Source organism: Gobio gobio, assembly GCF_949357685.1.
Source record: "Gobio gobio genome assembly, chromosome: 21".
In the NCBI taxonomy this organism is placed as follows: domain Eukaryota; kingdom Metazoa; phylum Chordata; class Actinopteri; order Cypriniformes; family Gobionidae; genus Gobio; species Gobio gobio.
Window position 1 is genome coordinate 40,788,932 of NC_137117.1, and position 26,587 is coordinate 40,815,518.

Below are 26,587 nucleotides of genomic sequence, written 5' to 3' on the forward strand. Positions count from 1 at the left end.
ACCTATGTGAAAAATGTGGTAAAAGTGAACAGTGTAACCTATGTGAAAAATGTGATAAAAGTGAACAGTGTAACCTATGTGAAAAATGTGGTAAATGTGAACAGTGTAACCAATGTGAAAAATGTGGTAAAAGTGAACAGTGTAACCTATGTGAAAATGTAACCTATGTGAAAAATGTGATAAAAGTGGACAGTGTAACCCATGTGAATAATGTGGTAAAAGTGAACAGTGTAACCTATGTGAAAAATGTGGTAAATGTGAACAGTGTAACCTATGTGAAAAATGTGATAAAAGTGAACAGTGTAACCTATGTGAAAATGTAACCTATGTGAAAAATGTGATAAAAGTGGACAGTGTAACCCATGTGAATAATGTGGTAAAAGTGAACAGTGTAACCTATGTGAAAAATGTGATAAAAGTGAACAGTGTAACCTATGTGAAAAATGTGATAAAAGTGAACAGTGTAACCAATGTGAAAAAAGTGATGAAAGTGAACAGTGTAACCTATGTGAATAATGTGGTAAAAGTGCACCTATGTGAAAAAAGTGATGAAAGTGAACAGTGTAACCTATGTGAAAAATGTGGTAAAAGTGAACAGTGTAACCTATGTGAAAAATGTGGTAAAAGTGAACAGTGTAACCTATGTGAAAAAAGTGATGAAAGTGAACAGTGTAACCTATGTGAAAAATGTGGTAAATGTGAACAGTGTAACCTATGTGAAAAATGTGGTAAAAGTGAACAGTGTAACCTATGTGAAAAAAGTGACGGAAATGAACAGTGTAACCTAATTGAAAAATGTGGTAAAAGTGAACAGTGTAACCTATGTGAAAAAAGTGACGGAAATGAACAGTGTAACCTAATTGAAAAAAGTGATGAAAGTAAACAGTGTAACCTATGTGAATAATGTGATGAACGTGAACAGTGTAACCTATGTGAAAAATGTGGTAAAAGTGAACAGTGTAACCAATGTGAAAAATGTTGTAACAGTAAACAGTGTAACCTATGTGAAAAATGTTGTAACAGTAAACAGGTAACCTATGTGAAAAATGTGATAAAAGTGAACAGTGTAACCTATGTGAAAAATGTGGTAAATGTGAACAGTGTAACCTATGTGAATAATGTGGTAAAAGTGAACAGTGTGAATAATGTGGTAAAAGTGAACAGTGTAACTGTGTGAAAAATGTGGTAAAAGTGAACAGTGTAACCTATGTGAAAAAAGTGGTAAAAGTGAACAGTGTAACCAATGTGAAACGTGGTAAAACTGAACAGTGTAACCAATGTGAATAATGTGGTAAAACTGAACAGTGTAACCAATGTGAAACATGTGGTTAAACTGAACAGTGTAACCTATGTGAAAAATGTGGTAAAAGTGAACAGTGTAACCTATGTGAAAAATGTGATGAACGTGAACAGTGTAACCTATGTGAAAAATGTGGTAAAAGTGAACAGTGTAACCTATGTGAATAATGTGGTAAAAGTAAACAGTGTAACCAATGTGAAAAAAGTGACGGAAATGAACAGTGTAACCTAATTGAAAAAAGTGATGAAAGTAAACAGTGTAACCTATGTGAAAAATGTGGTAAAAGTGAACAGTGTAACCTATGTGAAAAATGTGATAAAAGTGAATAGTGTAACCTATGTGAAAAATGTGATAAAAGTGAACAGTGTAACCTATGTGGAAAATGTGGTAAAAGTGAACAGTGTAACCTATGTGAAAAATGTGGTAAAAGTGAACAGTGTAACCTATGTGGAAAATGTGGTAAAAGTGAACAGTGTAACCTATGTGAAAAATGTGGTAAAATTGAACAGAGTAACCTATGTGAAAAATGTTGTAACAGTAAACAGTGTAACCTATGTGAAAAAAGTGATGAAAGTGAACAGTGTAACCTATGTGAATAATGTGGTAAAAGTGAACAGTGTAACCTATGTGAAAAAAGTGATGAAAGTGAACAGTGTAACCTATGTGAATAATGTGGTAAAAGTGAACAGTGTAACCTATGTGAAAAATGTGATAAAAGTGAACAGTGTAACCTATGTGAAAAATGTGGTAAATGTGAACAGTGTAACCAATGTGAAAAATGTGGTAAAAGTGAACAGTGTAACCTATGTGAAAATGTAACCTATGTGAAAAATGTGATAAAAGTGGACAGTGTAACCCATGTGAATAATGTGGTAAAAGTGAACAGTGTAACCTATGTGAAAAATGTGGTAAATGTGAACAGTGTAACCTATGTGAAAAATGTGATAAAAGTGAACAGTGTAACCTATGTGAAAAATGTGATAAAAGTGAACAGTGTAACCAATGTGAAAAAAGTGATGAAAGTGAACAGTGTAACCTATGTGAATAATGTGGTAAAAGTGAACCTATGTGAAAAAAGTGATGAAAGTGAACAGTGTAACCTATGTGAAAATGTGGTAAAAGTGAACAGTGTAACCTATGTGAAAAATGTGGTAAAAGTGAACAGTGTAACCTATGTGAAAAAAGTGATGAAAGTGAACAGTGTAACCTATGTGAAAAATGTGGTAAATGTGAACAGTGTAACCTATGTGAAAAATGTGGTAAAAGTGAACAGTGTAACCTATGTGAAAAAAGTGACGGAAATGAACAGTGTAACATAATTGAAAAAAGTGATGAAAGTAAACAGTGTAACCTATGTGAATAATGTGATGAACGTGAACAGTGTAACCTATGTGAAAAATGTGGTAAAAGTGAACAGTGTAACCAATGTGAAAAATGTTGTAACAGTAAACAGTGTAACCTATGTGAAAAATGTTGTAACAGTAAACAGGTAACCTATGTGAAAAATGTGATAAAAGTGAACAGTGTAACCTATGTGAAAAATGTGGTAAATGTGAACAGTGTAACCTATGTGAATAATGTGGTAAAAGTGAACAGTGTGAATAATGTGGTAAAAGTGAACAGTGTAACTGTGTGAAAAATGTGGTAAAAGTGAACAGTGTAACCTATGTGAAAAAAGTGGTAAAAGTGAACAGTGTAACCAATGTGAAACGTGGTAAAACTGAACAGTGTAACCAATGTGAATAATGTGGTAAAACTGAACAGTGTAACCAATGTGAAACATGTGGTTAAACTGAACAGTGTAACCTATGTGAAAAATGTGGTAAAAGTGAACAGTGTAACCTATGTGAAAAATGTGATGAACGTGAACAGTGTAACCTATGTGAAAAATGTGGTAAAAGTGAACAGTGTAACCTATGTGAATAATGTGGTAAAAGTAAACAGTGTAACCAATGTGAAAAAAGTGACGGAAATGAACAGTGTAACCTAATTGAAAAAAGTGATGAAAGTAAACAGTGTAACCTATGTGAAAAATGTGGTAAAAGTGAACAGTGTAACCTATGTGAAAAAAGTGATGAAAGTGAACAGTGTAACCTATGTGAAACATGTGGTAAAAGTGAACAGTGTAACCTATGAGAAAAATGTGGTAAAAGTGAACAGTGTAACCAATGTGAAAAAAGTGATGAAAGTGAACAGTGTAACCTATGTGAAAAATGTGGTAAAAGTGAACAGTGTAACCTATGTGGAAAATGTGGTAAAAGTGAACAGTGTAACCTATGTGAAAAAAGTGATGAAAGTGAACAGTGTAACCAATGTGAAAAATGTGGTAACAGTAAACAGTGTAACCAATGTGAAAAATGTGATAAAAGTGAATAGTGTAACCTATGTGAAAAATGTGGTAAAAGTGAACAGTGTAACCTATGTGGAAAATGTGGTAAAACTGAACAGTGTAACCAATGTGAAAAAAGTGACGGAAATGAACAGTGTAACCTAATTGAAAAAAGTGATGAAAGTAAACAGTGTAACCTATGTGAATAATGTGATGAACGTGAACAGTGTAACCTATGTGAAAAATGTGGTAAAAGTGAACAGTGTAACCAATGTGAAAAATGTTGTAACAGTAAACAGTGTAACCTATGTGAAAAATGTTGTAACAGTAAACAGGTAACCTATGTGAAAAATGTGATAAAAGTGAACAGTGTAACCTATGTGAAAAATGTGGTAAATGTGAACAGTGTAACCTATGTGAATAATGTGGTAAAAGTGAACAGTGTGAATAATGTGGTAAAAGTGAACAGTGTAACTGTGTGAAAAATGTGGTAAAAGTGAACAGTGTAACCTATGTGAAAAAAGTGGTAAAAGTGAACAGTGTAACCAATGTGAAACGTGGTAAAACTGAACAGTGTAACCAATGTGAAACATGTGGTTAAACTGAACAGTGTAACCTATGTGAAAAATGTGGTAAAAGTGAACAGTGTAACCTATGTGAATAATGTGGTAAAAGTAAACAGTGTAACCAATGTGAAAAAAGTGACGGAAATGAACAGTGTAACCTAATTGAAAAAAGTGATGAAAGTAAACAGTGTAACCTATGTGAAAAATGTGGTAAAAGTGAACAGTGTAACCTATGTGAAAAAAGTGATGAAAGTGAACAGTGTAACCTATGTGAAACATGTGGTAAATGTGAACAGTGTAACCTATGTGGAAAATGTGGTAAAAGTGAACAGTGTAACCAATGTGAAAAAAGTGATGAAATTGAACAGAGTAACCTATGTGAAAAATGTGGTAACAGTAAACAGTGTAACCAATGTGAAAAATGTGATAAAAGTGAATAGTGTAACCTATGTGAAAAATGTGGTAAAAGTGAACAGTGTAACCTATGTGGAAAATGTGGTAAAAGTGAACAGTGTAACCTATGTGAAAAATGTGGTAAAATTGAACAGAGTAACCTATGTGAAAAATGTTGTAACAGTAAACAGTGTAACCAATGTGAAAAATGTGATAAAAGTGAATAGTGTAACCTATGTGAAAAATGTGGTAAAAGTGAACAGTGTAACCTATGTGGAAAATGTGGTAAAAGTGAACAGTGTAACCTATGTGAAAAATGTGGTAAAATTGAACAGAGTAACCTATGTGAAAAATGTGGTAAAAGTGAACAGTGTAACCAATGTGAAAAATGTGAAAAATGTGGTAAAAGTGAACAGTGTAACCTATGTGAAAAATGTGGTAAAAGTGAACAGTGTAACCTATGTGAAAAAAGTGATGAAAGTGAACAGTGTAACCTATGTGAATAATGTGGTAAAAGTGAACAGTGTAACCTATGTGAAAAATGCGATAAAAGTGAACAGTGTAACCTATGTGAAAAATGTGGTAAATGTGAACAGTGTAACCAATGTGAAAAATGTGGTAAAAGTGAACAGTGTAACCTATGTGAAAATGTAACCTATGTGAAAAATGTGATAAAAGTGAAGAGTGTAACCTATGTGAAAAATGTGGTACATGTGAACAGTGTAACCCATGTGAAAAATGTGGTAAAAGTGAACAGTGTAACCTATGTGAAAAATTTGGTAAAAGTGAACAGTGTAACCTATGTGAATAATGTGGTAAAAGTGAACAGTGTAACCTTTTGTGAAAAATGTGGTAAATGTGAACAGTGTAACCTATGTGAAAAATGTGGTAAAAGTGAACAGTGTAACCTATGTGAAAAAAGTGGTAAAAGTGAACAGTGTAACCTATGTGAAAAAAGTGGTAAATGTGAACAGTGTAACCTATGTGAAAAATGTGGTAAATGTGAACAGTGTAACCTATGTGGAAAATGTGGTAAAAGTGAACAGTGTAACCTATGTGAAAAAAGTGATGAAAGTGAACAGTGTAACCTATGTGAAAAATGTGGTAACAGTAAACAGTGTAACCAATGTGAAAAATGTGATAAAAGTGAATAGTGTAACCTATGTGAAAAATGTGGTAAAAGTGAACAGTGTAACCTATGTGGAAAATGTGGTAAAAGTGAACAGTGTAACCTATGTGAAAAATGTGGTAAAATTGAACAGAGTAACCTATGTGAAAAATGTGGTAAAAGTGAACAGTGTAACCAATGTGAAAAATGTGAAAAATGTGGTAAAAGTGAACAGTGTAACCTATGTGAAAAATGTGGTAAAAGTGAACAGTGTAACCTATGTGAAAAAAGTGATGAAAGTGAACAGTGTAACCTATGTGAATAATGTGGTAAAAGTGAACAGTGTAACCTATGTGAAAAATGTGATAAAAGTGAACAGTGTAACCTATGTGAAAAATGTGGTAAATGTGAACAGTGTAACCAATGTGAAAAATGTGGTAAAAGTGAACAGTGTAACCTATGTGAAAATGTAACCTATGTGAAAAATGTGATAAAAGTGAAGAGTGTAACCTATGTGAAAAATGTGGTAAATGTGAACAGTGTAACCCATGTGAAAAATGTGGTAAAAGTGAACAGTGTAACCTATGTGAAAAATTTGGTAAAAGTGAACAGTGTAACCTATGTGAATAATGTGGTAAAAGTGAACAGTGTAACCTATGTGAAAAATGTGGTAAATGTGAACAGTGTAACCTATGTGAAAAATGTGATAAAAGTGAACAGTGTAACCAATGTGAAAAAAGTGATGAAAGTGAACAGTGTAACCTATGTGAATAATGTGGTAAAAGTGAACCTATGTGAAAAAAGTGATGAAAGTGAACAGTGTAACCTATGTGAAAAATGTGGTAAAAGTGAACAGTGTAACCTATGTGAAAAAAGTGATGAAAGTGAACAGTGTAACCTATGTGAAAAATGTGGTAAAAGTGAACAGTGTAACCTATGTGAAAAATGTGGTAAAAGTGAACAGTGTAACCTATGTGAAAAAAGTGATGAAAGTGAACAGTGTAACCTATGTGAAAAATGTGGTAAATGTGAACAGTGTAACCTATGTGAAAAATGTGGTAAAAGTGAACAGTGTAACCTATGTGAAAAATGTGGTAAAAGTGAACAGTGTAACCTATGTGAAAAAAGTGATGAAAGTGAACAGTGTAACCAATGTGAAAAATGTGGTAAAAGTGAACAGTGTAACCTATGTGAAAAAAGTGATGAAAGTGAACAGTGTAACCTATGTGAAACATGTGGTAAATGTGAACAGTGTAACCTATGTGTAAAATGTGGTAAAAGTGAACAGTGTAACCTATGAGAAAAATGTGGTAAAAGTGAACAGTGTAACCAATGTGAAAAAAGTGATGAAAGTGAACAGTGTAACCTATGTGAAAAATGTGGTAAAAGTGAACAGTGTAACCTATGTGAAAAAAGTGATGAAAGTGAACAGTGTAACCAATGTGAAAAATGTGGTAAAAGTGAACAGTGTAACCTATGTGAAAAAAGTGATGAAAGTGAACAGTGTAACCTATGTGAAACATGTGGTAAATGTGAACAGTGTAACCTATGTGTAAAATGTGGTAAAAGTGAACAGTGTAACCTATGAGAAAAATGTGGTAAAAGTGAACAGTGTAACCAATGTGAAAAAAGTGATGAAAGTGAACAGTGTAACCTATGTGAAAAATGTGGTAAAAGTGAACAGTGTAACCTATGTGGAAAATGTGGTAAAAGTGAACAGTGTAACCTATGTGAAAATGTAACCAATGTGAAAAATGTTGTAAAAGTGAACAGTGTAACCTATGTGAAAATGTAACCAATGTGAAAAATGTTGTAAAAGTGAACAGTGTAACCTATGTGAAAAATGTTGTAAAAGTGAACAGTGTAACCAATGTGAAAAATGTGGTAAAAGTGAACAGTGTAACCTATGTGAAAAAAGTGATGAAAGTGAACAGTGTAATCTAAGTGAATAAAGTGATGAAAGTGAACAGTGTAATCTAAGTGATTAATGTGATGAAAGTGAACAGTGTAATCTAAGTGATTAATGTGATGAAAGTGAACAGTGTAAATAGTGAGTTATGTAATTTATTGTGTCTTCATTTGAATGGAGTTTGGCTTGGTGCTGAATTGTGTTAACACACATAGAAACTCAAGGAGATTGATTGTAAGTCAGTTTATTTTTTATTAACACTAAAGTAGTTGAGTTGCCTTTCATATCCTTAACAAGCTGTTAATTTAGCCATTGCATGAATGTCCTCCAGTACAAGTAAACCTCATCTTTACAACAAAAACAAAATATTTATAATAAATAATTACACTATTTTACAATTTTCTGTAAAGTGGAGAGGATTTATAATCTACTAAACATTGATGTGCTCAAACAAAAACATGTTTAGACAGATCTGTCCTGTTCATTCGTTTTTATATATTTATATACACTTAATATCTGAACATACAGACAGATATTTTCACTCGCACAATCCAAACTCACACACTGCTGCTCATCACAATCACACAGAGTCCAGACGAAGGTTGTGATCAGTCCGTGTTGTCATCAGAGCCGCACGCCCTGCGTCAAAAACACACCAATATCACGTTTCCTCATACTGTCAAAAGAGCTTTAACGATGTTCAAAGAACAACTTTTGCAAATACACAGAACAGATCAACATTTTCTGATTGTTCACCTGTGTGAGCAGCTCATCAGGCATCTGGTCTCGTTCACACTGAAGCGGCCCGATTCAGGAGGGTCTTTACACTGCATGATGAACGCCTGGAGATCTGACACGGGCTCCCCGTCCAAACGCTGATGCTGCGACAAAATCAGTCGCACATACAGTTCGCATATTACTTTACTAGTTTGGACTCTAAAAACATGAAATAATATAGTAATAAAAGCATTTAAACAAATTTCTCACGTCAAGAGATAAGCCAATCATAACTGTGCTCATTTACATTTAAAAACATGCGATGTGATTTAAGATTCCAGCGACAAAATCAATGAAAAAATACAGAAAATCAGAAGAGCGTGTGGGCGGAGTCTCTCTGCAGACGCACTGCACTCGCAACAAAATTAATGAAAAAAAAAAAAATCACAGCCAATCAGAAGAGCGTGTGGGCGGAGTCTCTGCAGTCGCACTGCACTCGCAACAAAATCAATGAAAAAAAAAAAATCACAGCCAATCAGAAGAGCGTGTGGGCGGAGTCTCTGCAGTCGCACTGCACTCGCAACAAAATCAATGAAAAAAAAATCACAGCCAATCAGAAGAGCGTGTGGGTGGAGTCTCTCTGCAGGCGCACCGCATTCGCAACAAAATCAATGAAAAAAAAATCACAGCCAATCAGAAGAGTGTGTGGGCGGAGTCTCTCTGAAGGGGCACTGCACTCGTAACCAAATCAATCCCAAATCAGCCAATCAAAAGAGCGTGTGGGCGGAGTCTCTGCAAGCGCACAACACTTGCAACCCAAATCAGCCAATCAGAAGAGCGTGTGGGCGGAGTCTCTCTGCAAGCACACTACACTTGCAACCCAAATCAGCCAATCAGAAGAGCGTGTGGGCGGAGTCTCTCTGCAAGCGCACTACACTTGCAACCCAAATCAGCCAATCAGAAGAGCCTGTGGGCGGAGTCTCTCTGCAAGCACACTACACTTGCAACCCAAATCAGCCAATCAGAAGAGCATGCGAGCGGAGTCTCTCTGCAAGCGCACTACACTTGCAACCCAAATCAGCCAATCAGAAGAGCATGCGGGTGGAGTCTCTCTGCAAGCACACTACACTTGCAACCCAAATCAGCCAATCAGAAGAGCATGCGAGCGGAGTCTCTCTGCAAGCATCCAGTGTCGTTTTCAGTACGGCTATAAACATCATGCAAAAGGATATTCAAACCCTATTTAGACACTTTTAGCATTAAATAAAGCACATAACCAGTACTTGAGCTAATCATTGTCATACTGGGTAAGTTGTTGTTCTGCTGCAACGGTTTCTAAAATAGTCCAAATGCTCAAAGAAGTGTTTCTCTCACCTTGATGGTGTCATAGGTGTCCGTGATGAGCGTGATGAACAGACTGAGCACCATGTAGATGAACAGAGACACGAAGGTGTAGAGATACACGCGGCTGAAGAGCCACACCACATAACTCTTCTGCTGCATCTTCTTAAAGGTGGAGAACATGTCGTCGCCGTTGATGAGGGAGAACAGGCTCTCGGACACCACGTTCAGCGTCCGGAACTGATGGACAAACAATATACACATTAGGGATGCCACAATTCTCAATATAATATTGAACCGTTCGGTACGGGATTCACGGTTCAATACGCGCTTGTGAATTGCGTTTTCAGTTTTGCATTTAATTAGTTATTTTTCTACACATTCTATCATTTGCCTCCATCCCAATACTGAACAACACGACATACATTCACATCACACGTTAGTGGTGGAGTTATACTCACAGAACACTATAGTTATTCACAATCATGGAAGCTCATTATTTGCATGCGTTTTAAAGCCTTGCCCATGCACTTTTCCGAGTGCGCGCACTAAACGCCTGTCAAACACGTGATTACTGGACTAAGTAGTCGTCTTACAGCGCTAATACTGTCAAATACACACAAGGTTAACATAAACACAGTCGGTTATGTCTAAAGTGAAGGTAAAATCGTGTGTGTCTGTATATTAGATGCGTGCAGGTCTTTAATTGACAGCAGCGCAGCCTATAGTGAACACGCCATCCTTAAAAGGGACAGTTCACCTCTATTGTTATTATTTACTCACTCTAATATTGTTCTAAACCTGTATTCATTTCTCGATGACAGAAATGAAAATTTTAACTATCCCTTTAATGTTAATACAACAACAAAAGACAAAGAGAAAATCACTCACTGCTCTTGACTGAAGAACTAATACAGCAGCTTTAATAAGAATCAGTGTATATTTTATAGTGAAGTCTGTGAAGTGTTTTATTTTTACATTTATTCATTCAATTTCATACTTAAATGCTGCTGTATAGCTCTGAGCTGCCAGTGTAAATCTTTATATATATTTATTTTATATTATACAATACACTAGGAATGTGTAGAAGGTTTTTTTTTAAGTAAGGTTTTTCAATTCAAGTAAAATAAAGAAAGAGTATTGCAGTCTTTTTTCTCCTTAACCTCTTTCTGTTCCTGTCGCCTAAGAATAGAATAACAAAAAACTGATGTGACAAGCCATCAGAACCGAACCGAAAACCGTGGTTAAAAACCGAGGTATGTATTGAATTGTGGACTAACTGTAGTGTTGCATCACTAATGCACATCATCAGAACCATGCATTTCACATTTCTGACAGTAGATGGCGATGTAAGCTTTCCTTCAGGTATACCGGGGTTTAAAAGACTTGATTTGACACTATCCGATGGCAGAAATGTGTTTATCTAAATACCTTATGTGGCTTTTATTAATACATTTATAGTCGATAAGTTAACTCTTTCCCCGCCAACATGTTTTTAAAAAGTTGCCAGCCAGCGGCAGAATTTTGGCATTGGGGTAGTTGACAAATAAGCAGAAAAAAATTACACTGAATTTCTAATGTCTACATTTCTAAATGAACATTTCTGATGACATTCTTGTTCAGATATCCCCCCCTTTTGTTTTGTTTTTACAATTTGCATCCTGCATGCATTTGTGACATATATATATATATATATATATATATATATATATATATATATATATATATATATATATATACATACATACACACACACACACACACACACACATGTAACGGCATAATCAGATGCTCTGACCCAGTCGTCTAGCCGTCACAATCTGGCCCTTGTCAAACTCGCTCAAATCCTTATGCTTGCCCATTTTTCCTGCTTCTTAGGTTACTGCTTCTAACACATCAACTCTGAGGACAAAATGTTCACTTGCAGCCTATTATATCCCACCCACTAACAGGAGATCATCAGTGTTATGGCTGATCGGTGTATACACAGTATATATCTATATACACTGCATTGCTCTGTTGTATACTGCACATTTTGACAAACACAAAATGATCAGTACACATATCGGCTGCTTCAGAAGCAGTGTGAGCAGTATGAGCGGTTCTGAAGACCTGCCTTGCTGTGGTAGGGTCCCAGCACGATCCAGCCACAGAAACAGTAGCCGAGGTAAATCATGGCAGCACAGCAGGAGAAACGGATGACGTTCGGAAACGCAGCTCGCAGAGTGATGATGAGAATCTGACCAGAGGAAATCAAACAAGCAGTTACACACCACAGTCAGCAGGGGGCGCAATCATTCATTTCTATGGCAAAAAAACTATTTTTCACATTTCTATAAAAATATTGATAACAATAATAGAGACCTTACAATAAGGTGTTAACACATTACTTAATGCACTCACTAACAATATATACATCAATATATATCTTGACATTTTACAATATTCAACACTATGATGGATTTCAATACAGCGTTCATGTTGCAAGAAGCAGGAATGGCCAAACCAGTTCAGTCTCCTGAACGCTGCAATGAGAACGAGCAGGTCTTACATTGTATTTTTTTAAGTATCCCATGTAGCGCAAGACCCCGATCCACACGAGCATGGTGCCGGTGCCCAGCAGGATACTGCACAGGTCATAGCTCGCCACGGCCTGAGGGACCAACAGAAACACAGTCATCTCATTTAAAGGGATAGTTCACCCAAATATTAAAATTAGCCCATGATTTACTCGCCCTCAAGTCATCCTCGGTGTGTATGACATTCTTCTTTCAGACGAAGGGCAGTGACTTGTTGGGTCATTTTTGTGCATCTATCCATCATAAAAGTGCATCTGTCCATCATAAAAGTGCATCTATCAGTCATAAAAGTGCATCTATCCGTCATAAAAGTGCATCTGTCCATCATAAAAGTGCATCTATCAGTCATAAAAGTGCATCTATCCGTCATAAAAGTGCATCTGTCCATCATAAAAGTGCATCTGTCCATCATAAAAGTGCATCTATCCGTCATAAAAGTGCATCTGTCCATCATAAAAGTGCATCTGTCCATCATAAAAGTGCATCTATCCGTCATAAAAGTGCATCTATCCGTCATAAAAGTGCATCTATCCGTCATAAAAGTGCATCTGTCCATCATAAAAGTGCATCTATCCGTCATAAAAGTGCATCTATCCATCATAAAAGTGCATCTATCCGTCATAAAAGTGCATCTATCCGTCATAAAAGTGCATCTGTCCATCATAAAAGTGCATCTATCCATCATAAAAGTGCATCTATCCGTCATAAAAGTGCATCTATCCGTCATAAAAGTGCATCTATCCGTCATAAAAGTGCATCTGTCCATCATAAAAGTGCATCTATCCGTCATAAAAGTGCATCTATCCATCATAAAAGTGCATCTATCCATCATAAAAGTGCATCTATCAGTCATAAAAGTGCATCTATCCGTCATAAAAGTGCATCTGTCCATCATAAAAGTGCATCTGTCCATCATAAAAGTGCATCTATCCGTCATAAAAGTGCATCTGTCCATCATAAAAGTGCATCTGTCCATCATAAAAGTGCATCTATCCGTCATAAAAGTGCATCTATCCGTCATAAAAGTGCATCTATCCGTCATAAAAGTGCATCTGTCCATCATAAAAGTGCATCTATCCGTCATAAAAGTGCATCTATCCATCATAAAAGTGCATCTATCCGTCATAAAAGTGCATCTATCCGTCATAAAAGTGCATCTGTCCATCATAAAAGTGCATCTATCCATCATAAAAGTGCATCTATCCGTCATAAAAGTGCATCTATCCGTCATAAAAGTGCATCTATCCGTCATAAAAGTGCATCTGTCCATCATAAAAGTGCATCTATCCGTCATAAAAGTGCATCTATCCATCATAAAAGTGCATCTATCCGTCATAAAAGTGCATCTATCCGTCATAAAAGTGCATCTGTCCATCATAAAAGTGCATCTATCCGTCATAAAAGTGCATCTATCCGTCATAAAAGTGCATCTGTCCATCATAAAAGTGCATCTATCCGTCATAAAAGTGCATCTATCCATCATAAAAGTGCATCTATCCATCATAAAAGTGCATCTATCCGTCATAAAAGTGCATCTGTCCATCATAAAAGTGCATCCATCCATCATAAAAGTGCATCTATCCATCATACTTTTATCCACTTTTATGAAGGATAGATGCACTTTTATGGACTTCAAAACAAAAACAGCCAGGACATTTATTATTAATATAACTCTGATTGTGTTCGTCTGAAAGAAGAATGTCACACACACCTAGGATGACTTGAGGGAGAGTAAATCATGGGCTAATTTTCATTTTTGGGTGAACTATCCCTTTAACAATATTATGCAAAAGATTAAGAGATTTAGATAGATGACATCAGCAATTAACACCAATGCTGCAATTAACTGATCAAAAATACTGTACAAAATGTGAAATATTATGACAATTCAAAACATCTGCTTCCTATGTGAATATATAGTAAAGTGTAATTTATTCCTGTGATCAAAGCTGAATTTATCATCATTACTCCAGTCTTCAGTGTCACATGACCCTTCACTCTAATATGATGATTTGACACTCAACAAACATGATTGTTATCAGTTGTGCTGCTTCAGATTTGTGTGGAAACTGTAACATTTTAATTTTCTAAATTATTTGAGGAATAGAAAGTTCAAAAGAACAGCATTTAAAATAGAAATCTTTGAACATCATGAGTGTCTTTCCTGTCACTTTTGCTCAATTGAATGCCTCCTTGATAAATAAAAGTATAAGCTTCTTTAAAAAAAAAAAAAACAACTTTTGAACAGTTCTGTATATATATACACTGATAAATCAGATGAGTTACACATCACAACTATCGGAGGACACAATCTGCCACTGTATCTACATGTTTAGACAAGTTTATGTAACACAAAAAGGCAGTTTGATGTGATTTTGAACTTGTGTTCAGATGATTTCTGACCTTCAGCTGGATGATGATCTTCAGCAGAGAGCCTGTGATGGTGAGAACGTCACTAATGATGATGAGGATGTACCAGCCGCTGATGAACTCCATACGGTCGGAGAAAGACACGCGTTTGCTGTACCGACTGGAGAAGAACGCCGTGTATTCCTAAAGAACAGATGAACATTTGATTACTGCCTGAATTTTGATTGTCTACAAATAAAATGATTATAAACGTTTTCTGCACGACAAATTTGGTAACACTTTACAGTAAGGTCTCATTAAGTTAATGTATTATTAGCCAATATGAACTAACAATGAGCAATACATATGTTACAGTATTTATTCATCTTTGTTAATGTTAATAAAAATCCAGCTGTTCAATGATTGTTCATGTTAGCTCACAGCGCATTAACTAATGTTGTCAAATATACATAACATTTGAAGTACATTTTGAAATCAACATTAACTAAGTGTTCTTAGTTCATGTTAACTAAAGCAGTAAAGTAAGCTTACTGTGTCATCAAAATGTAGACCTACGTTTAAGATATGTATTTGAAATGCATATAATATTTCCATTCATTTGGATTTTTATCAACAAACTTAATGTGATGCATATTTTTCAGGCATACATAAATGAAACAGGTCAGATTTCTACACTATTTTAGTCTATTTTTATTTCAAATTGCTTAGAATTAGCATAATTCTGGTCATTGTGAAAACAATTACATTTATTCAGTTAATGACAATCATAATGTGGGGATATTCAATCAACGTTTAATTAGTTCAAATGTATGACGTCAAAACAAACTGGATTTATTGATAATAAATACACTGCTCATTGTGTATTTAAAACACATTCAGTTTATTAGAGCCATTACAGAACTCTGAACCATTTCATTTATGTATGATTGACAAAATATGCAATGCATTTATTTGTTTTTTTTATGTTAAAACTGTGTAAAACAGTGGACATTTTATATGCAATTCGAACCATAAATCATTTTTCTTTTCAGTGTGCCTTATATTCAAAGTTACTCAGAGAAAAAATCATATGACTAGGAATATAAACTTTTATGATACTCCTTTTTGGAGCTTGACCGTATAAATCATCGAAAACAGCAGCTCAGACATTCAAATATGTTTTTTTGTGTTACGTGGCAAGTAGTGTTAATTTTGTTACCTATTTTTAATTTAGTCTTAGTCTTAGTCTTGTGCCAAATGTCCTTGTTAGTTTTAGTCATATTTAGTCATTCACATATCTTTTTTTGTTAGTCAAGTTTTAGTCGACTAAAAGTCTCGTAATTTTAGTCTAGTTTTAGTCAAAAGACAACTCAAGGTATCTTAGTCAAGTTTTAGTCGACCAAAAGTCTAGTCATTTTAGTCTAGCTTTAGTCAAAGGAAAACTCAATGTATTTTGTGGCAAAATAAGTTACATAAAGTACATATAACCTGCATAATGTTTGTGCCACAACACCATAGCTAACTGGTTGATTTACAGCGTAGATGCCTAAAATCAGCATTAGCTTATGAGACGATGGGCACAAATATCGATTTCGATCTTGATTCAGTATGAATTCATATGTATAGCCTACTGTACATATAAGGAAAAATAAGGTTTTTTTTACACTTTTTTGGGGTTATATTATATTTGCTTGCATTCTTTACTATTCACTATTATTAACATTTCAAAATTTCACAAATAAGTAAGCAGTTATGATCTGCAATACTTTTTTGAGCAACTGGACTACATTTATATTTATTAAAGATCCATACAGGCACCTATAGTGGGTAATGGCATTACAAGTGAAAATTTTTATTTTTCCAGCCACAAAATGGCTCTAATTTGCCTCTTTGCAGTGGAATTCTCTATTTTAACCTTAATTAATACACTAATTGTAATATAAATAAGAAGAATATTAGAAGAAAAATATTTTATGTGGTCATTAATGGACCATAAGTATTGCACAAATAGTATTTAGTACCAAAAGATCTCCTCAAAATATTCAATAAATATTATTGAATTAAAATATAGGCTATTTATTTTTTTAAATAGTTAAGGTGTATTTGACCATCAATGAGGAGGCTATAAGTGTGACTTAATTAGTAAGGAATACCTGAGGGCTAAGTACAAGAAAAACATTAATATTAATGTTAACAATGTTGATCTCTACCACTCTCCCTAATAAAATGATACTGTAAATGTGGCTGACGCACACTATGCTGTACGGTTTACCAAAAATAGCTGCAAACACCTGTATAGTGAAGCTGTTGTGTAACTTACGCGGCTTAAGCCATTCAAATGTAAGGACACAGCGCTAGAAGTATTGAGCGCTCCGGGAACCACGTGACCACACGCGCGCGGCCGCGAGATGACAGGCGGCGTATGAGAGAGACCAGTAGCCTACTCGAGCAACAGCGGGAACTCTTTCGGAATATTTTGAACAGCTGAATATTCATCTCATGATGAAAAAGTAGAGACAATTGTAGACGAAAATGAAGAGAGATTTTATCTTAGTTTTTATTTTATGCAAAACATTTTAGTCTCGTCCTTTTTCGTCAACAATAATGCATGTTAATTTAGTCTTAGTCAGTGTTTTTGAACATTGGTGCAGTCTCGTCATCGTCTCGTCTTCGTCATGGAAAAAAAGGTCGTTAACGAACATATTTAGTCTCGTCTCGTCTGACGAAATTAACACTAGTGGCAAGTGATTATTTTTGTATCTCAATGATTAATTGAACAAACGAGGACGCAGAAGCTCACCGACTGCAGCAGGACTCCAGCTTTCAGCGAGCGCATGCAGAGAAAGAACGACAGCAGGAGAATCAGGATGACCACGACGTCAAACAGAACCATAATGTACATGTTCCTCGGGGCTACACACAAAAAACATTCATTAAAATGTATGAAGTGCATAAACACTTCAGATCAATGACTCCTCATAAGAAAAACATCCAAAATACACATAAGTCTTTATTTTATAGCACTTTTTACACTATTAGCGTCTGTAGATTTGGATTTTGATGCATATCTTTAAAGAGATTGTTCTCCACTTCAGCAGCACTTACACCAAAACTTACAGTTTTATTCCTCACTATATTCTGAAGGTTTGTACTGAGGGGTTTGTTCATTTATCATTCACACTGGTTTATATAGCATTTTATTACTAAAAATGTGTTGGTTTTTTTTCTGTCTATTGACAATATTTTCTGATTTAAGGCAAGACACTTACATCATGCACTGGTAAATTTTGAGATTATGAGCTATTTTGCCTCCATAACATGTCAACTTTCAGACTATTGTACAGGAAACATCTAAAACACACATTTAAGTCTTTATTTTATTGCACTTTATGTATTAGCGTCTGTAGATTTGGATTATGATACATATCTTTAAAGAGATTGTTCTCCACTTCAGCAGCACTTACACACACACCAAAACTTAGGGTTTTATTCCTGACTATATTCTGAAGGTTTGTACTGAGGGGTTTGTTCATATAACATTCACACTGGTTTATAGAACATTTTATTCCTAAAACATTGGAAAAAATGTTTTTTTCCTGTCTGTTGACAGTATTTTCTGATTTATGCAGTGATACAAAGATATATCCAAAATCCCTTCAGTAAAATCCTTTAACTCTAATATGTCAACAAAATCAAACAAGAATTTTGAAAGTGGCTTTATTCAATGTTCAGATTTATGTTCTGGAAATGTCTGAAAATAGTGCATTTTTGCTCATTTAAAAATTTCTGAAAACTTATAATACAAAAAAAATATTTATGTAATAATCAATAAACTGGGGAAGTATGATGAAGTATGAAGTGGCGTCTCAAAGATAATGCAATTTAATGTATTTTATCACAATCAATTGAATTTTACATAACGGTCACCCCCCTTTTTGAGAATAGATGTAAAAATGCACTATCCAAACTTAAATGGTTGTGATTCAAAAATGCTTTGGAGTTAAGTTTGGTCTTGTTTTAAAGAAAGATACTAAACAAATGATTGAAGTTAAAGCACTTCAAAAAAATGTAAGTATGAAAAAGTTATGGAATTTTACATTTACTGTTAATCAACTGTTCTGTACTAAATAAATAAATAATTTTTACTATAAAATCAAAGCCATATGTCTAACCGAGTTGTGTTCCAAATTTAAAGTTGATATCAAAAAAATTTAAGTTCATAATGAGATTTTGTTTAGGCGTAATACCAAAAATAGCTACCGATTGTCACCCACATTTCATAGAATTTTTTTGAATGCATTCTATTGTAACAAATGAATACGTTTCTCAAATACACGGCAAAAAATGCTCTTCTTACTTAGTATTTTTACTTAGTCTAAATATCTAAAAATTCTTAAATCAAGATGCATTTACTAGATAAGTAAAAATGACAAGATATTTTTTCTTGTTTTCTTGAAAATCAAATGAGTTTTTGCTTAAAACAAGCAAAATGATCTGCCAATGGAGTGAGAAAAATCTTCTTTCTGATTGAAATCTTGTTTCTGTCCCAAACAGAAATAAGATTATTTTTCTCACCCCATTGGCAGATCATTTAGCTTGTTTTAAGCAAAAACTCACTTCATTTTGACCCCCTCCCCCCCCCACAAAATAAGAAAACATATCTTATGTCATTTTACTTATCTAGTAAATGCATCTTGATTTAAGAATTATTAGATATTTGGACTGGAAACAAGAAAAAATACTAAATAAGAAGAGCATTTTTTGCAGTGTATCACTTCTATCACAAAATATGGAACCTTGAGACTCATGGTGCGTTCACACCGGACGCGATTCGCGCGATTCGCGCGAGTGATTTACATGTTAAGTCAATGCAGAGACGCGAAATGGCATTCTGCGGCGCGATTCGCGCGAATGAGGCGGCGAGATTCGCGCGATTCGCGCGATTGAGGCGGCGAGAAGGACGCGACTTGAGCGTTTTGAACGCGCGATTCGCGCGAATCGCGTGAATCGCGCGAAACGCTCAAGTTGAAAAATCTGAACTTTGGCGGATATTTCGCGCCGCGTTAACCAATCAGGAGCTTGCTCTAGTAGTGACAACAATGAAGAGAAAATCTGTATATTGATATCTGGTTCAGACAATATGATTATCACTGTGATAACATTAAATTACATGAAACACAACCCAGTCTCTTTTTGTTAAATGCAAGTTTATGTATGATCAATAATACAAAAGTATCAGTAATGTATAACAAGCTATACATGAAACAAAGCAACAATGCAGTCAAACATTCAAAGTCAGTGCTAGTAGGCTAACGTTACAACTGCAACGTACAGTTATAGCCTAAAAATATAAAGTAATGAAACTTATCTTTGCCCTCAGCCTAAACGATTTGCCAGGGAACAAATTATAGATCCATGAGACCAAAGATCGGCCGTTACAAGACGAATTATAGCTCGAGACACACCACAGAGACATCAGAGCCAGCGGGAGACGGCAGAAGGACTGGCCGAGGAAAGGTTGCCCTCGTCGGCTTTCACGTGCGCTGAGCGCGCTGTCCGCTGGAGCTCACAGCTCCGACAACGGCAGATAAAATGTTCAAATAGGCACTGTTTATGTAAATAAACCACAGATTTGAGCTTTAAACAACTACATTATCGACTGAAAAAGTCTTAAAACTACGTTTTGTCACACATTAACAGTAGATATGAACAAAAAAAAAGACATGTAAACACAGCCCATGTCAGCCATTTCTCAACGAGAAAAATGACCCGAAGCGTTTCATAATTTTTAAAAAAAAAATCGTAGCTTCATCGGAATGGTCCGAAACTTGGTGACTTTATTGGTACTTGGTATATGAACACCCAACGAAATTGGGGACAGGATTTGAAAAGTCTAAGTGGTCGTAAAAAAAATAGTCACACTCAGGACCTTCGGGTCAAAAATGACATATAATGACCTGATATATATATACACACACACACACATTTTCTATTATATTCAATGGGAAAAAATGGGTCATAATTATTGTATAAATATTATTTATAAATCAAAAAATTATCTCAAAACACCAAAAAAGAAAAGAAAAAATATATTTCATTGATTTTACTCAAAAAATGTTTTATCTTAATCCCGCCCTCCGGGTCATTTTGGACCCGAAAGTCCTGAGTGTGACCCATGATTGAAGAACCCCAGAGGGTTAAAGGGGTTTGTAAGCAGTGGAGAATCATGGGAAAGGCTCACATGCACCAGTCACAGTCCCGTCTCTGCATTCGTAGATCTGCACGTCGTTGTCCAGCTCAATCACGATCCTCCCACTGTGGGGCTTGTTGTCAAAGCTGATCTGCTCATTCAAAAAAACATGCGAGTATATGGTAAAGTGTCATTTATTCCTGTGATCAAAGCATCATTACTCCCTTCACAAATCATTCTCATATGAGGATTTGCTGCTCAAGACACACAGACAGATGATCATGTGTTTAGTAAAGGAAAAACCTGAGAATCCTTCCCGTTTTATCCCACTCACGAGTTTATGAATGTAATAGGAAATGGAGATGAAGTGTCATGTGACATACTGTGATGTTGAAGACGTAGCAGTCTGGAAGCTCGTGATACTGAACCGTCTCCAGGTTAATGGCTTTCAGAGTGAATCTCACAGCCACCGCCAGCAACCTGACCAACACACACACGCACGCACATTTATTTTGAGCTTTTTAGCCTGATTGATGAATGCCTCGCACAACACCTGTACCTCTGAAAGTGCAAAGTATATAATATATATTATTCATCTTTTGGCAACATTTAAAAATAAATTTTTATATAAATCACATGCAATTAAAAATAATTTTTGCATCTTTTGTGCACTTTTAACTATAAATATTACATATGGCAAGCAATTTAAAACACATTTCTGCTATTTAATCTAATCTTTTGTGCATTTTATAAATATTTATATACTATATGATGCAATTTAAAATATATTTTTTACATTTATTGACAATGTTTAAATATAAATATTTATATACTGTCTGGCATGAGTTTTAAAAAAATGTTTTGCATCTTTTGGCAACATTTCAAAATAAATATTTATATAAATCACATGCAATTAAAAGTAATTTTTGCATCTTTTGTGCACTTTTAACTATAAATATTTACAAATGGAATGCAATTTAAAATACATTTCTGCTATTTAATCTAATCTTTTGTGCACTTTATAAATATTTATATACTATAATATACGCAATTTAAAATATATTTTTTAAATGTATTGACAATGTTTAAATATAAATATTTATATACTGTATGACATGAGTTTTAAAATATTTTTTCCATCTTTTGGCAACATTTACATATAAAAATGTATATAATTGCATGCAATTTAAAATTAATTTTTGCATCTTTTGTGCACTTTTAACTATAAATATTCATATACAATATGACAATTTTAAATATATGTTTTAATTTATTGACAATATTTAGATATAAATATTTATATACTGTATATCATGCATTTTAAAATAAAAAAATTCATCTTTTGGCAACATTTAAAAATAAATATTTATATAAAATGTTTGCATCTTTTGTGCACTTTAAAATATAAATATTTATGTAATCGCATGCAATTTAAAATAATTTTTTGTATCTTTTGCAAACTTTTAAAAAACATTTACATATGCATGCATTTTTAAATATTTTCTTCCATCTTTTGGCACTCATTTATTGTGAGCTTGTTAGCCAGACGGATGAATGCCTCACACACACACACACACACACACACACACACACACACACACACACACACACACACACACACACACACACACACCTGTACCTCTGAAAGTGCAGAGTAAAGTTCAGTGTGTGTTCTGCGGGTCTGGAGGAGGGGTGTGGAGGGTAAACCAGCAAACACTCTGAAAGAAACCAGCAGAAGGTCAGATCAAGCGGAGGACGGGTCAGCAGCTGGCCATGACACACATCATCACCTTCATCCACCTGAGAGTCGATGTGGAAGCTCTCATTGGCTGGAGAGATGCTGGCGTTGCGGTAGAACTGCTGGCAGAGGCTGAGGGGGGCGGAAACCTCTCCTTGCTTCTCATACTCATGGTTGGCCACCGTTAAGCTTGGCAACTTCAGAAACTGAAAGGCGGGAAAAATGACCTTTCCTGAGAATCTTGAGCTTTGAAAGGCCAGTGTGAAGATGCATTTGCATATATGTTTTGCATCTTTTTCTTTTGACAAATTCTAAATTAATTATATTTATATACTGTATGGCATGCAATAAAAAAAATCCATCTTTTGGCAACATTTAAATATGACAATTTACATAAATAAACATATTTACATATGTAAATGTAGGATAAACATTTAAATATAAAAATGAATATAATCGCATGCAATTAAAATACATTTTTGTGCACTTTAAAATATAAATATTTATATACTGTATGGCATGCAATTTAAAATATACATTTTCCATCTTTTGGCAACATTTAAATATAAAGAGTTATATATAATCACATGCAATTTAATACATTTTTGTATCTTTTGTGCACTTTTAAAGATAAATATTACATATGGCAAGCAATTTAAAATACATTTCTGCTATTTAATCTAATCTTTTGTGCACTTTATAAATATTTATATACAGTATGACATGCAATTTAAAATACATTTTTTCCATCTTTTGGCAACACTTAAAATTAAATATTTATAGAAATTGCATGCAATTAAAATTCATTTTTGCATCTTTTGTGCATTTTAAAATATAAATATTTATACATTGTATGGTGTGCAATTTAAAATACTTTTTTTCATGTTTTGGCAACATTTAAATATAAAAATGTATAAAACCGCATGCAATTTAAAATTAATTTTCTCATCTTTTGTGCACTTTTAAACATAAATATTACATATGGAATGCAATTTAAAATACATTTGTGCAACTAAACTTTTGTGCACTTTATAAATATTTATATATGATTTAAAATATATTTTTATAATTTATTGACAATATTTAAATATAAATATTTATATACTGTATGCAATTATAACTACATTTTTGCTCAGTTTGAGCACTTTTAAATATTAATATTTATATATGGCATGCAATTTAAAATATATTTTGCTGTGTTAGTGCACTTTTACATTTAAACTTTTATATATAGCGTGCATTTTCAAATACATTTCTGCATATTATCCTTATTAATTCTGAGTGGTTTGGTTGCTCTTGTTAGGCATGAAGAATGGCTCAAAGACGGGGACTGACCTGCTCCACGGTGTAAGCGATGTGTGTGTAGACGTCGTGCTGTGTGTAAACGGCGTAGGTGTTGGCGCTGCTCTCGCTGAAGTTCTTCAGGAACAGATGCCTGAACGTCATGAGATTCTCCTCCTTAAACTGAACCACCATCTGATTACTGAGGCCAAACGACACCAGCTGCACACACACACACACACACACACACACACACACACACACACACACACACACACACACACACACACACACACACACACACACACACACACACACACACACACACAGGGAAGTATGAGATTTCGGATGCAGCCATACTGTTTTTCGTCTTCTATATAGTAGGGAAGTATGAGATTTCGGATGCAGCCATACTGTTTCTCGTCTACTATATAGTAGGGAAGTATGCGATTTCAGCGGCAGCCATACTGTTTTTCGTCTTCTATATAGTAGGGAAGTATGCGATTTCAGCGGCAGCCATACTGTTTTTCGTCTACTATATAGTAGGGAAGTATGAGATTTCGGATGCAGCCATACTGTTTTTCGTCTACTATATAGTAGGGAAGTATGAGATTTCGGATGCAGCCATACTGTTTTTCGTCTTCTATATAGTAGGGAAGTATGAGATTTCGGATGCAGCCATACTGTTTCTCGTCTACTATATAGTAGGGAAGTATGCGATTTCAGCGGCAGCCATACTGTTTTTCGTCTTCTATATAGTAGGGAAGTATGCGATTTCAGCGGCAGCCATACTGTTTTTCGTCTACTATATAGTAGGGAAGTATGAGATTTCGGATGCAGCCATACTGTTTTTCGTCTACTATATAGTAGGGAAGTATGAGATTTCGGATGCAGCCATACTGTTTTTCGTCTTCTATATAGTAGGGAAGTATGAGATTTCGGATGCAGCCATACTGTTTTTCGTCTACTATATAGTAGGGAAGTATGAGATTTCGGATGCAGCCATACTGTTTTTCGTCTTCTATATAGTAGGGAAGTATGAGATTTCGGATGCAGCCATACTGTTTCTCGTCTACTATATAGTAGGGAAGTATGCGATTTCAGCGGCAGCCATACTGTTTTTCGTCTACTATATAGTAGGGAAGTATGAGATTTCGGATGCAGCCATACTGTTTTTCGTCTACTATATAGTAGGGAAGTATGAGATTTCGGATGCAGCCATACTGTTTCTCGTCTACTATATAGTAGGGAAGTATGCAATTTCAGCGGCAGCCATACTGTTTTTCGTCTACTATATAGTAGGGAAGAATGAGATTTGTAGGGAAGTATGAGATTCCGGACGCAGCCATACTGTTTTCCGTCTACTATATAGTAGGGAAGTATGAGATTTCAGACGCAGCCATACTGTTTTCCGTCTACTATATAGTAGGGAAGTATGAGATTTCAGACGCAGCCATACTGTTTTCCGTCTACTATATAGTAGGGAAGTATGAGATTTCGGACGCAGCCTTACTGTTTTCCGTCTACTATATAGTAATGAAATATGAGATTTCAGACGCAGCCATACTGTTTTCCGTCTACTATATAGTAGGGAAGTATGAGATTTCAGACGCAGCCATACTGTTTTCCATCTACTATATAGTAGGGAAGTATGAGATTTCGGACGCAGCGATACTGTTTTCTGTCTACTATATAGTAGGGGCCATCATTGCTGGCTGTAAGTGTTCATACTGCACCTGTATGGTGACCACAGCGATTTTAAGGATCTGCAGAATCAGTTTCCAGGGCTTTCTCTGGCGAGCTTTGTACTTGTCACAGGGGTTCATGAAGAAATACTTCAGCTTCCTCCTGAACTTCTCCACCTCCTCCTCCAGCGGCTCAGGGAGAGCGGGTGATCCCGACCAGTTTCCGTTGGGATCGTTTACACACCAGGCCATGTCTGAAGAAACATCTGCATTAAGACCAGCGTTCACTCTTCCACACAATGCTCAGAGTCCAAGATCAGATTCAGGATTATATTTAACTCTAGGTCTGTTATTCAGATTATTCATAGTGTTATTATGAGCATATTTTGTGCATTACTTACTGCAGCTTTTGTATTTCATTTGCTTTTACAGGTCATATTTATTTTAATTTGTGGCTAGAATGAGAATTCAATTCATTGAACTGATTCCACTCAAGTATTCTAAAATAAATGTATGACAATCTTAATATTATAGATGGTTAGAAAAAAATAATACCTTTTAATAATCAGTTTTTGGGGTATCGTTTCATAAAATATTATCATATATAAATAAATTATATATATGTACATTCAGTTCAATTAATCGCATCTAACGTAAGTTTGTAAATATATATGTGTGTGTGTATTTAAAATATATGTGTATATTATTTATATATTTACAAACTTTTATGTTAGATGTGATTAATTGCGATTAATCGGTTTGACTAATACCTAATATATGATAATATGGGAATTTTAAATAAATTTGACGCAATCCTTATATTATAGTTGGTTAGAATAAATAATACCTTAATATCTTTTAATAATCAGTTTTCAGGGTTATCGTTACATAAAATATTATCATATAATATATATATGTATATTAGTTCAGTTAAATCGATTAATCACATCTAACATAAGTTTGTAAATATGTGTTTGTGTGTATTATATTTATATATTTACATACTTTTATGTAAGATGTGATTAATCGTGATTAATCGGTTTGACTAATATATATGAATGATATTTTGGGAATTTTAAATAAATGTATGACACAATGACGC

General features: G+C 34.7%; 1 protein-coding gene across 1 annotated transcript; it reads right to left on the reverse strand.

Annotated features, from left to right (window-relative positions):
• Positions 1–7,835: 7,835 nt before the first annotated feature.
• On the reverse strand, positions 7,836–25,737 carry mcoln3b (mucolipin TRP cation channel 3b; the record flags this gene model as incomplete). The annotated part of the gene is made up of 12 exons (XM_079802074.1): positions 7,836–8,244; positions 8,362–8,486; positions 9,697–9,903; positions 11,780–11,902; positions 12,215–12,316; positions 14,646–14,795; positions 17,392–17,504; positions 20,833–20,932; positions 21,165–21,261; positions 22,421–22,725; positions 23,855–24,022; positions 25,537–25,737. The coding sequence occupies 12 exons, from the start codon at positions 25,735–25,737 to the stop codon at positions 8,214–8,216; spliced, it is 1,722 nt and encodes a 573-aa protein (XP_079658200.1). The 3' UTR covers positions 7,836–8,213.
• Positions 25,738–26,587: the final 850 nt, after the last annotated feature.